This window comes from Canis lupus, chromosome 8 (genome assembly GCF_011100685.1).
Source record: "Canis lupus familiaris isolate Mischka breed German Shepherd chromosome 8, alternate assembly UU_Cfam_GSD_1.0, whole genome shotgun sequence".
Lineage (NCBI taxonomy): Eukaryota > Metazoa > Chordata > Mammalia > Carnivora > Canidae > Canis > Canis lupus.
In genome coordinates this window covers 22,824,210-22,836,251 of record NC_049229.1, presented here as the reverse complement: position 1 = coordinate 22,836,251, position 12,042 = coordinate 22,824,210, and the positions used below count along the sequence as shown (strand labels likewise).

Sequence of the window (12,042 nt, the reverse complement as noted above, 5' to 3'; positions counted from 1 at the left end):
CACTGAGCCAGCCTGTTCATTCTGGTGAGAAGTGATCAAACTAGCAGAAGCTTATAAACAATCACGTCCAAAAGAAAAAGCAAATATTACAGACTTTGAATGAAAGTGACCAAATATTTCACACATACCAAATTTACTTCCTTTTAAAGCCAAAGTTTTTTAAAACGACTAAAATATTTAAATATAAACACCTTAAAAGCACTGAAAATTAAAAGAAAAAGCATCATTATATCAATTACCATTTATTGCCTGTGAAAGTTGAGTTTCATCATTTAAGAAGTCAAGTAATGAGGAGTCTTGTTCATTTTCTGACTCATCATTTTCATCTGACGAAACATACTCTGCCTCTTGTTGGGAAAGTTCTGCTTCATCATCTAAAAACTTCCTACCTGCAAGCTGTGACAAATTAGAAAACATGGAGACACCCTTAAAAAAATCATTTATTTTTTTAAATAATTGGAAATACTTCTGTAAAATAAATTTTTTGCCAATGCTTTTATGACAAAAAAGAAAAAAACTACAAGAAGAAATGACAAAGTAGCACACCTATTTAAAATTTCTGATAATTCTACTAGGGGTAACATATACCACAAGTCAGCTTGTTAGCTTATTGAATGTTTCTTATTCATAAGCATAAAGTCTCTCGAGTCTTCTCGCTAATTAATTTTGCCAGAAAGAATATGGCACCACAAAAAGACTCTTCAGAAAAAAAAAATGTGCTGAGAATTCTTTAATAAGGATTTGAATACTGCATAGAGATAAGAAAAACAATATAAACTGTAAAAGTAAATATTCTGAAACTCCAGATTTGTTTCTGTATTTTGAGTCTTAAATTTTCAATACATTAAAATTTCGTCATTTAGTCATTTAGTCATTTAAAATAACAATACTGAAAGAGTTTCAAAACACAAAAAAGAAATAAAACTATCATATGTTGTGATTTAAAAAAAAACTTTTTTTAAATTCCAGTAAAACAAGTAAAATTAGGGTCAAAATTTTTTAATTTTTATATTTTTTCTATGAAGAAATTATAGTGAGATATGTACTATGTAAAATCTAATTTTTCATTTATATATACAATAGTATATATTAATATATATACAGTATATATTTACATATATTCAAATAAGAAAATGAAAAAGGTTTACCTTAAAGTGACTCTGCTTCTTTCGGACTTTGATGCCTCTTTTTGAATTTCTGTTATAACCTCCAAAATCTTCTAATTGTGGATGTCCTTTGTGAAAATTCTCACTTTCATCACTAGATGATAATTCTAACTATATAATTCAATAAAATTCTTGCATAAGAAAATATATTCAAATTATATTTTAATGTATTTCTCATATGTTATTACTTTTATTTTCAATTTCTTTCTAAATAGTTGACCTAACATTATTTTGTTAGAAAAATAAAATACCCTCACAACTCAAGAGCCATGTTAAAAACACATAATACTTAAGAATTTAAAAGTCAGGGGTGCTAGGGTGGCTCAGCTGGTTAAGCATCTGCCTTCAGCTCAGGTCATGACCTCAGGGTCCTAGGATGGAGCCCTAGGTCAGGCTCCCTGTTCAGCAGGGAGTCTATTTCTCCCTTTCCTTCTTCTGCCTCCCCATGCTCTCTCAAATAAGTAAAATCTTTAAAAAAAAATTTTTTTAAGTCAGGTGATACTTAAGTACTAAAACACTAAATTAGGTAATATAATAAATTCATTCAATTTAGTTTTACATCAAATTTATTTGATGAGCATTTGTAGTTTTAGTATAACTATCTTCTTCAGAAGATCCTAAAGGGCTTTACAAAAATTAATTAAGTCTATAAATATAGCTATCAAAATCAGTCCAGGGAGGCACCTGGGTGGCTCAGTCGATTAAACGTCTGCCTTCAGCTCAGGTCATAATCCCAGGGTCCTGGGGTCGAGCCCTGAAGCAGGGCTCCCTGCTTAGCGGGGAGCCTGCTTCTCCCTCTCCCTCTGCCTGCCACTTTCCCAGCTTATGTGCTCGCTCTGTCAAATAAATAAATAAAATCTTAAAAAAAAAAAACACCAAATCAGTCCAAATGTACAGGAGTGCATTCAAACCAAGAAATCAGTAAAACTGTAACAGATTTTGACAATGAAGTCTATCACTTTATCTCTTACAAAATTATATAAAGCCAAAGAATAAAAAGTTCACTAAAATAATTTCAATTAACAGGAATAATTTTACTTTACTTCAGCATTATCAGTATTTTAATTCATTTATAATCAGTCAATTAGACATTCTAATTAAGGTAGCAAGTTAAAGCAATTTTTCTAGTACAGTGTTATATAAGTAAACAAAGTGAATATGAATTGATTGCATTTTTTATTAAATTTGGAGTTTATCCTATATTGCATTAGAAAATTAAAAACCCCATGATTTCCTAATCTCATTATTTCCTACAATTACCAGCTTATAGCTGATAACAAATGAACCTCATTAGCCTACCCAAACTTCAGAATCAAATTCACCAATGCCTGCCAGACACTATCACTTCACTATTCCACAAAATCCTCAAACTCAAAACATATTCAACACTGAATATATCGTCTTTTTTTATCTTCTCTAAATTTGTGAGACATATTCCAAACAGTCCTACCCAAAAAAGAGACTCATCCTGAACTCCTTCCTTTCCTTCTTTCAAACCCATTCCATAAATAAATGAAAGAATAAAGCCTTCCAAAAACGGACCCTGATTTTCCTCCAATTTTATTTCTGGCAATCTTTGTCTTTACCATCCAATAATAAAGATGCTATTTCCCTGCTCTGTGCCATTCTTTAGGCTGCTTGCTCTGTTGGCAATGCTTTCCTCACCTGACTGCCACATATGCTTTAAGATTTAGCTGAGGTATTTATTATCTTCAAGAAACTTTCCGGGAAAAACCAAGGACAAAGCTAAGGGCTTATCATTTTTTATCATTTAACTTATTAAAAAATTATATTGAAATTATCTGTTTACTTATCTGTCTCTTTTAGATTGTAGGTGACTTAACACAGTACCAGGATATAATATTTATAGTAGTATCCCCAGCATCTTACACAGTTGATATGGAGTTGATATTTAGTGAAGTGCTGAAGCATACTTACTAAAGCAGGAGTAATTTTTAAAGAAGTATACATTGGAAATAGAAATTCCAATCACATAGAATTTACTACCTATTCTTGTGTTAAGCATATATGTGTTAGATTAAATATACCTACATTCACCTATACACATATTTTTCTTGTAATATTTACTCCAAAAGAATTTGAATTACTATACATTATCTATTATCTACTTACTCTGTTTGGAGGAACTCTGCGCTTTTTTACAGCCTGAAGTGGGGAATCAACTTCACTATTTTTCTGATCCTACACAAAGTAGATAATAGATAAAGGTTAAAAAAAAAAATAGACTTAAGGTGGGGAGAAAAAAAACTTTACATGATCACATTATTGTGATTATTGAATGACTCACCTCAGGGGATTCTAAAACATTTCCTTTTGTTTTTTTAATTTTTCTGTGGCAAATCTCATCATCTTCACTTTCATTGCTTGTTAACTGTTCATCTATAATTTATTAAAAATGAATCGGGTCAATAGATTTGCTTATCCAATCACAACTATTTTATTGATGGGTACATTATTTAAAAAGAGTTTTTCAGAAGTTTGGCCAAAAAATTAGCATGAGACAAAAATAAAACAGTGCCAGTGAGGAAATTAAGAAATGATAACTTTTGCTAATAACCACATATTTGACTCAGATTCAATTTTACAAATTAGCTAAAGTAAGTAAAGTAGTCCAGGAGAGTGCAAAGTCTAATTTTATTAGTCAATGGTTCCAGAATTCATTTATATAATCTACTACCACTCTCTGCCCTTTGTGTGTTATTTTCACTCTCGTTGAAGGAGTGAAAGAAATGAAAATGCAAGCTACAAAACAATATCTGAAAAGATTCTTTTTTATATATGTACGTACATATGTCTACATATATGTTTGTACACAAGTATGAGATAAAAATTGGTAAGATATTCCCCAAAATGTTGTAACTAGAATACATTCAAGGAGGTAATGCTAAAAACCAACATCTGATGTATAAAATCAAATATTTCAAATTTTCAGGTACTTTAACAAACCTCAATCTCTGTACTTTCATAAAATTCGGATTACAGACACCTTCCATGTCTTTAGGAAACCTTCTATAAGAGCCCTGTGGTTGTTTCAAGGTATTTTCATAAATTCTTTGATACACCTCCCTTCAAAAACTGATCATAATTCCTCTCCCCTTGAGTATAGGCCATATTTAGTCACTTGTTTCTTTTCTTTTTTTTTAAGATTTTATTTATTTATTTATTTATTTATTTATTTATTTATTTATTCATGAGAGACACAGAGAAAGAGCCAGAGACACAGAGGGAGAAGCAGGCTCCCTGCAGGGAGCCGATGCAGTACTCGATCCCTGGACTGGGAACACTCCTGAAGCCAAAGGCAGACGCTCAACCACTGAGCCCCCCGGCATCCCAGTCACTTGTTTCTACCAAAAGAATATAATGGAAGTGAAGGTGGGTTATTTCAGAGTCTAGATCATAAAGGTTATTGAAGTCTATCCTTGCTCTCTGTCTTCCATTACTCACTTTGAAGGAAGTCAAATGCTATACTATAAAGACATAAGCTATCCTATAATGAGGCCCACATGAGAAGAAACCATGGCCACTTACTACCAGCAACAGGATCCTCCTTCAAGCCTTGAGATTAACTCCAGCCCTGGTCAAAATCTTGACTGCAACTTCATGAAATACCCTGAGTCAGAACAACACTACTAAGCCATTCTCAAATTCTTAGTCCCCAGAAACTGTGAAACAATGCATCTGTTATTTTAAGGCATTAAGCTTTGGGGATAATTTGTTGTACAGCAATAGATAAATAATACAGATTTTGGTACCCAGAGATAGGGAATTGCTATACCAGATTGTGGAAGTAGCTTTAGAACTAGAAAGTGGGCAGAAGCTGAAAGGACTGTTGAAGAGAGTTTTAATGAACGCTTGAAGAGCCTCAAAGGAATTGTTTATGGGAACAATCTGTAGGAAGATTAATGGCCATTGAGGAGGCTATGAATGGAGGCTTAAAGAAAAGTATGGAAATCTTACTAGAAATCAGAGGAATCAAAATCCTTTATGTAGTGCCAGAAAGCTTATCAACATCGCAGTAACATAAGAAGTAGGATAGGTATCTAATGAATGAAGGTGATCTAGCTAAAGAGATTTCTAGACAAAATGTTTATCTTCTTCTGCTTCTTTCTGCTAAAATAAAATGCAAGAGAGATAAATCAAAGAAAGAATTATTAAACATTTAAACAGTTGAGATGTATTAGTTTTGAAAATTCCCAGCTTCTCCAGTTGGCAAACAATATTAAATTAAGAAATCTTCCAGGCAAAGATCTAAATATTCTAAGGTGTCTTTCACAGATCCTCTTAAACAACAGGGCTTCCAAGAAGATTAAGGAACTATCTCCAGACATCTTAGAAGGAGCCCAAAGAAGAGAAGGAGCTATTCCAAAGGATTTATGAGCATGACTAGTATCTAATGGAATGAACCCCAATAAAATTGAGAGGGATGCCTGGGTAGCTCAGCGGTTGAGCTGCTGCTTTTCGCTCAGGGCATGATCCCAGTCCAGGGATTGAGTCCCGCATCAAGCTCCCTGCATGGAGCCTGCTTCTCCCTCTGTCGGTGTCTCTGCCTCTCTCTCTATGTCTCTCAGGAATAAATAAAATCTTTAAAAAAAAATTCAGAAGAGATGCACAAAGATTTACAAGAATTATATGGAAGAAACACAGCCAGCTACAACTACAGAAAGGGGCAAAGACAGACAATATCAAATGAAAAGAGGCCTTTAAAAATCCCCAGAAGAGGCATTTGGGTGGCTTAGTGGTTGAACATCTGCCTTTGGCTCAGGTCATGATACCGGGGTCCTGGTCCTCCCCAGGGGAGCCTGCTTCTCCTTCTGCCTATCTCTCTGGCTCTCTGTGTGTGTCTCTCATGAATAAATAACTAAAATCTTTAAAAAATAATAAAAAAAATAAAAATCCCCATAAAATAAAAATCCCCAAATTTTTACTAAAATGAATCCGCTGAGGAAATTCTGCTTCATGTTATGAAAAAGGACCAAGCCTCCAAAAGATGAAGCCAAGAACCATGGACGGTTATATCTAGGCTTTGAGTCCTCATCAAGGAACTTCCAATTTCTGCTCTGCTGCATTTTAGAATTTCTATGGACAGAGATTCCTGTGTGTCTCCCCTCACCACCACCACCCCATTTTTTAACAAGCCATCTTGGAAACAGATTTTCCATGCCCAGTCAAGTCTTCAGGTGACTGCAACCCCAGGTGAAATCTTCCTATAACCTGATGAGAAATCCTCAACCAGAACTACCTAGTTAAGCAACTCTCCAATTCGTAAACTACAGATAAATGCTATTTTAAGTCTCAGTAAGTTTGGGGTAGTAATTTTTTACGCAATAAATAACACAAAATCACACAATAAATTTCTCCTTATACTCTGTGCCAAAAAAAAAAAAAAAAAAAAAAAACCTACCCAAATAAACTTAAATCCTTTTTACAGATGAGCACTGTATAATCAACCAGTTTTGTTTGTTTTCATTACCTTCTAAGGAATTTAGAGTTAAATGCAAGGCTCAGGGGAATCCCTGGGTGGCTCAGCAGTTTGGCACCTGCCTTTGGGCCAGGGTGTGATCCTGGAGTCCCAGGATCGAGTCCCACATCAGGCTCCCTGTGTGGAGCCCGCTTCTCCCTCTGCCTATGTCTCTGCCTCTCTCTCTCTCTCTCTCTCTCTCATGAATAAATAAATAATCTTTAAAAAAAAAAAAAATGCAAGGCTCAGGTATAGTAACCAACTCATGGTTTTCCCAAACCTTTCCAGGAGGTTTTCACTTTCAACTGCTTTAGTGGCACTTTAATGAACTGTTATTGTATAAATATAACACGGCAAATGATCTTAAATCTTCTATTTCAATTAGGCAAAATAAAAAAATACTAAATATGAATAAGTCATGGGAATAAAAACTACAGCACAGGGAATATATAGTCAATGCTATATAAATAGAGTTGTATGGTGACAGATGGTAGTTATTACTCCTGAGCATAGTAAAGAAATGTTGTGTCATTAGGTTGTATATCTGAAATTAATGGAACATTGTATATCAACTATACTCAAAAAAATACTAAATATTCCCTAATAATTATATATTCATAATTATATTGCCCATGGTTAGTAGTTAAGTATAATGCTAGAAGTTTTAATGCAAATCTGACAAAAGATGGAAAAATGATCTCGCCCATGAACAGACTTAATATAAAGATGTTAAAGCAAATATTGGAGCCTCAGCTCATGGGTAACATAAACTTAGTAAAACATATTTCCTGAACTTACTTTCAATAAGATTTTTATCTTAAATAAAACATTCATAAATCATGTCTTTGATACCAAAGAGAATAGCATTATAAAAAGACTTACAGAGCAAACTAATTTTATCCTACAACTACTCTTTTACTTAACCATAAGGAATAAAATTAATAAATGGCCTGATATAATAATCTATACATAGAGTTGAGTCCTATCGCAGTACTTAAGGATACTTAAGTCATTTTAATACCAAACACCTAGCACTACATTTTCTAGTTTTTCTGTAATTGTGTAGAATTAGATCATAGAAATCAAGAGATTCCTCTGGAACTTCTGTGATCTTGTCTCAATCCTCCAAATAGTCTTGCTTCTCAACTTTTTTTTTCCCCAACTATTTTGCTATGTAAATCTTCAACTTTGTACTATTCCCTCCAAATCTTACACTTCCCTTTTTCCCATTGTTTTATTTATAACATCCAAATTCCCTATTATTTTCAACATATTCAAATTGTAAATATTCCTGAAGAGCCAAAATTAAAATCTACATTAAAAATTCTACATTTCCAAAAAAAAAAAAATTCTACATTTCCAATCTCATGCAATTCAAAATTCTGTCATCTTCTGAAGCTCCTAAATATCCACTACCTTTTTTATTTGGTAGTTATTTACACATTTTACTGGTATCTTTTTAAATGTATATGTCACACAATTGTTTAGGTTTTACAGTTAAGGGCCAAGGACAAATTGATATTTTAGTGTCTAGCATACTTTTCCCATGGTATGCATGCTAAAAATATATGTAGATAAATATTTTATCAGTAAGCATCAACTAAAGAAATGCATAATACATCAATTATCCAATTCAATACACCAAATACGGAGACATAACATTCTGAAAAATTACAGAAGCTTATTTAGAGTAATTATTCCAGAAAGATTTAGGTGTTTTATTAAGATGGAATCTTACCTTTAGCAGGATGATAGGACTGAAGAAAATTGATTTCTTCCCTGCTTTTAGCCTTTTCTACATGAAGTCCTGAGTCAACAAAAGTTGAATTCAATGTTTCTTTGAAACTCTGTAGATCTACTTTTCCTTTATTAGAATCTGGTGTCCTAGGCACTTCCTTTCTATTCTTAGAAAATGAGTTCAATGTGTTTGATTCAGAAAGTGGTGTACTCATAACTTTTTCTCCTACTGGCAAAGAAAATTGAGAATACCCTGGAGACATAAATTCTTTATTTTTTGCTGCACTCTGTGGAAAATGTGCAAAACTTGGACTCCACTTATCTTCACTTGATGGGATAGTAATAGTTCTACTTGTAAAACCAGCAACATGATCTTGTGGTATTACTGCTTGATTCGAAACATAATGTGCATCATTGGTCTCCTTAATATGTAAACACCTTCCAGAAAGATCATCTAAAAATTTATTATTTGTATCTGATGCATGTCCTAATATTTCATCATCAGAATCTGGACTACAAAATCCTAAATCAAATGTAACAGAAAATAAATCCTTAGAGCAGTCAAAAACATATTCATCATTCTTCAGTTTTTCCTTATATATCCCTCTCATATCTTCATGAGATTTCCAACTATTAGTATCACAGATAATTTGGTCTTGGAGTTGAGGATTACTATCTAACAAAAGTTCATCAGAAATTAAGAACTGAGAGTCCAGTGCCATTTCACTTACAGCAGTTTTGCCTGACACACCTGAAGATTTATATTTATTGTTCGAGGGAGAAAGGCTCAGGTCAAACTCTGTATTAAGATCTTTGAATAGTGGTAAACTCTTATTTTGATCAGTGAACAATACTGGAAGGCCACTGTTACCCGTATCACAATTTTTTTCTTCAACTAAACACTTTGGAGGGCCTATGTTTATTTGAATATGATTGCTGGATACTAAATTTTCATTTTTATTATCTTTCTGTACTTTATCAACATAGTCATAGAAACCTGGCTCATCAGAAATCTTATCATTAGTTGCATTATAAAAGCAACTTTTTTCAGAAGGATGATTAATAAATTTAAGCGAATTCAATTCTAAATCCTGTTGAGAATTTACAGGTGAGTATGACATCAAACAAGTAGATTTATCATTTTGTAAATACTCATTGTAGGATAGGAAAGGCAAATGATCAAGTTTACAACACTCAGCAATTTCATATTCCAAATTTGAGAGTCCAGAGAGAGGTGGAGGAGAATGAGATAAAAATCTCTCTACATTAGCTAATACCTCTTTTGTTAATGAATGACAATTATAAAATTGATCATCTGTTTTAGCTATACAAAGCTCTTCCTCAAATGGAAGAAATAAGCTAGATGAACTGTATTTCTCATCAGTGAAACTGTTATAACCAGAATCTAAAAAATTTCCAGCAAATGAACTAGATTCATTTGTGAATTGACATTCCATTAATTCATGTGGCTGATTAACATTTTCATTGACAGCACATATGGCAGCAGCAACTTCATCTGTATTTGATGCTCTTTTATCATTTAGTCGGTCTACCTGAGAAATATTTTCAACAGTAGTACTGCCATCAGTATCTAAAGAATTCATAACAGTATCATTATTTTCTTTCATAGGCTGATCTTTTTTCAATTCTTTAGAGGCTTTTTTCTTTAGAGAAGCAATTTTAGCAGGTTTGACATGAGTTTGTTTAAAAATTTCAGCACATTCTTCATCAGATTCTGTCATTAAGAATGAACTGCCTTGATTTATATTCCCTAAAAATGAAGATTTCTTGTTACTAGTAAAAGTACCATTGGCAAGAGGATTATATTCATTCCTGGGAGCACTGAATGTTGAGCTAACATCTTCCATTTTTAAGTAAGATTTAAGTTCCAATTCATAGCTGCATTCTCCCTAGAAAGAAGGAAAATAAAAAAGTCACAGGAAACAAGAGCCATTATTAAAAAATGAATTTTATTTTATGTTAGAATATTTTCTAAACAGTATTACATTACTCAAATTATTTTCTTTTATAACTTAAAAATCACTCTTTTCTTAAGACTTTATTTATTTGAGAGAGAGAGTGCAAGAGTGCACATGAGGGGGGTGCAAAAGGAGAGGAGAGAGAATCCCAAGTACACTACATGCTGAGTGCAGAGCCTGAGGCAGGGCCCACTCACTACCCTGAGATCATGACCTGAGCTGAAACTAAGAGTTGGATGCTTAATAGACTGAGCCACCCAGGCACTCCTAACTTAAAAAAGTTATTCTAATAAACAAAATTATAAATGACACTACTCTGTAATTATCATAATTTATCTTTAGTCAGTTATTTCTGTATCCTCAGAACTTAATATATGAAAGACCCATGATAACTATTTGCAGAAAGAACAAATTTAATAAATAATAAAATATTATTATAGGGGTACCTGGGTGGCTTAGTTGGTTGAGCATCCAACTCTTGGTTTTGGCTAGCCCGGCATCAGGCTCTACACTCAAGTGAGAGACTGCTTCTCCTTTCCCTCTTCCTCTGCCCCTCCCCCCAAGTCTCACTCACTCACTCTCTCAAATAAATAACTCTTCAAAAACAAAAAGATTATATGCACTGTTCTTCACTTCTAACATTTAATTGAGCAATTATTCTAACTTTTTTTTTAAGATTTTATTTATTTATTCATGAGAGACAGAGAGAGAGAGAGAGAGGCAGAGACACAGGTAGAGGGAGAAGCAGGCTCCATGCAGGGAGCCCAATGTGGGACTTGATCCCAGGTCTCCAGGATCAGGCCCTGGGCTGAAGGCAGGCGCTAAACTGCTGAGCCACCCAAGGATCCCCTATTCTAACTTCCTAAAAATAGATATTAAGTAATTAATATATATAAATGAAAACCAAACAAATATGTTAAATTTACCCTCTTGATAAAGGTAAACTAAGAACAACTTTTAGAACATCTGAAATAAGTATATCTATATATCCATCAGGCCATAAACTGGAATATACTATTTTTAACAAATTTCCCAACCAAGAATTCTTAAGGTAAATTTCTTTTTTTTTTAAGATTTATTTATTTATTTGAGAGAGAGTGAGTACGCACTCGCACATGCATAAGCATAGCGGGGGTGGGGAGGGAGGCAGAGGGAGAGTCTTAAGCAGACCCCATGCCACATTCAGAGCCTGAAGCAGAGTTGATCTCATGACCCTGAAATCACGACCTGAGCTAAAACTAAGAGTCAGATGCTTAACCAATGGCACCACCCAGATGCCCTTGAAACTCTTACAGTAAATTTCTAAATTTTTCTTATCTCTAAATCTAAAGTCCCAGGGAATCCCTGGGTGGCTCAGTGGCTTAGTGCCTGCCTTTGGCCCAGGGTGTGATCCTGGAGCCCCGGGATCAAGTACCACATCGGGTTCCCTGCATGGAGCCTGCTTCTCCCTCTGCCTGTGTCTCTGCCTCTCTCTCTCTCTGTCTGTCTCTCTCTCTGTGCCTCTCATTGATAAATAAAATATAAATAAATAAATAAATAAATAAATAAATAATAGATAGATAGATAGATAGATAGACAAATAGATAGATAAATAAATCTAAAGTCCTCCCGAAGTCTGACATATCTTCCTCTCTTCTCCCTAAGAGGCTACTTTAGTCAGTATTCCTCTACTATTCAGAGA

The 12,042-nt window shown here is 33.8% G+C and overlaps 1 protein-coding gene across 1 annotated transcript in view; it reads right to left on the bottom strand.

The window, feature by feature from the left end:
- The window catches only part of FANCM (FA complementation group M), a 62,871-nt gene that overhangs the window by 12,586 nt on the left and 38,243 nt on the right, over positions 1-12,042 (bottom strand). The window contains exons 14-18 of the mRNA XM_038544622.1: positions 8,384-10,292; positions 3,475-3,566; positions 3,300-3,368; positions 1,149-1,277; positions 240-396 (exon numbers count right to left, since the gene is read on the bottom strand). Of these exons, the coding sequence (XP_038400550.1) occupies positions 240-396; positions 1,149-1,277; positions 3,300-3,368; positions 3,475-3,566; positions 8,384-10,292 (2,356 nt within the window). The remainder of the gene's footprint in view (positions 1-239; positions 397-1,148; positions 1,278-3,299; positions 3,369-3,474; positions 3,567-8,383; positions 10,293-12,042) is intronic.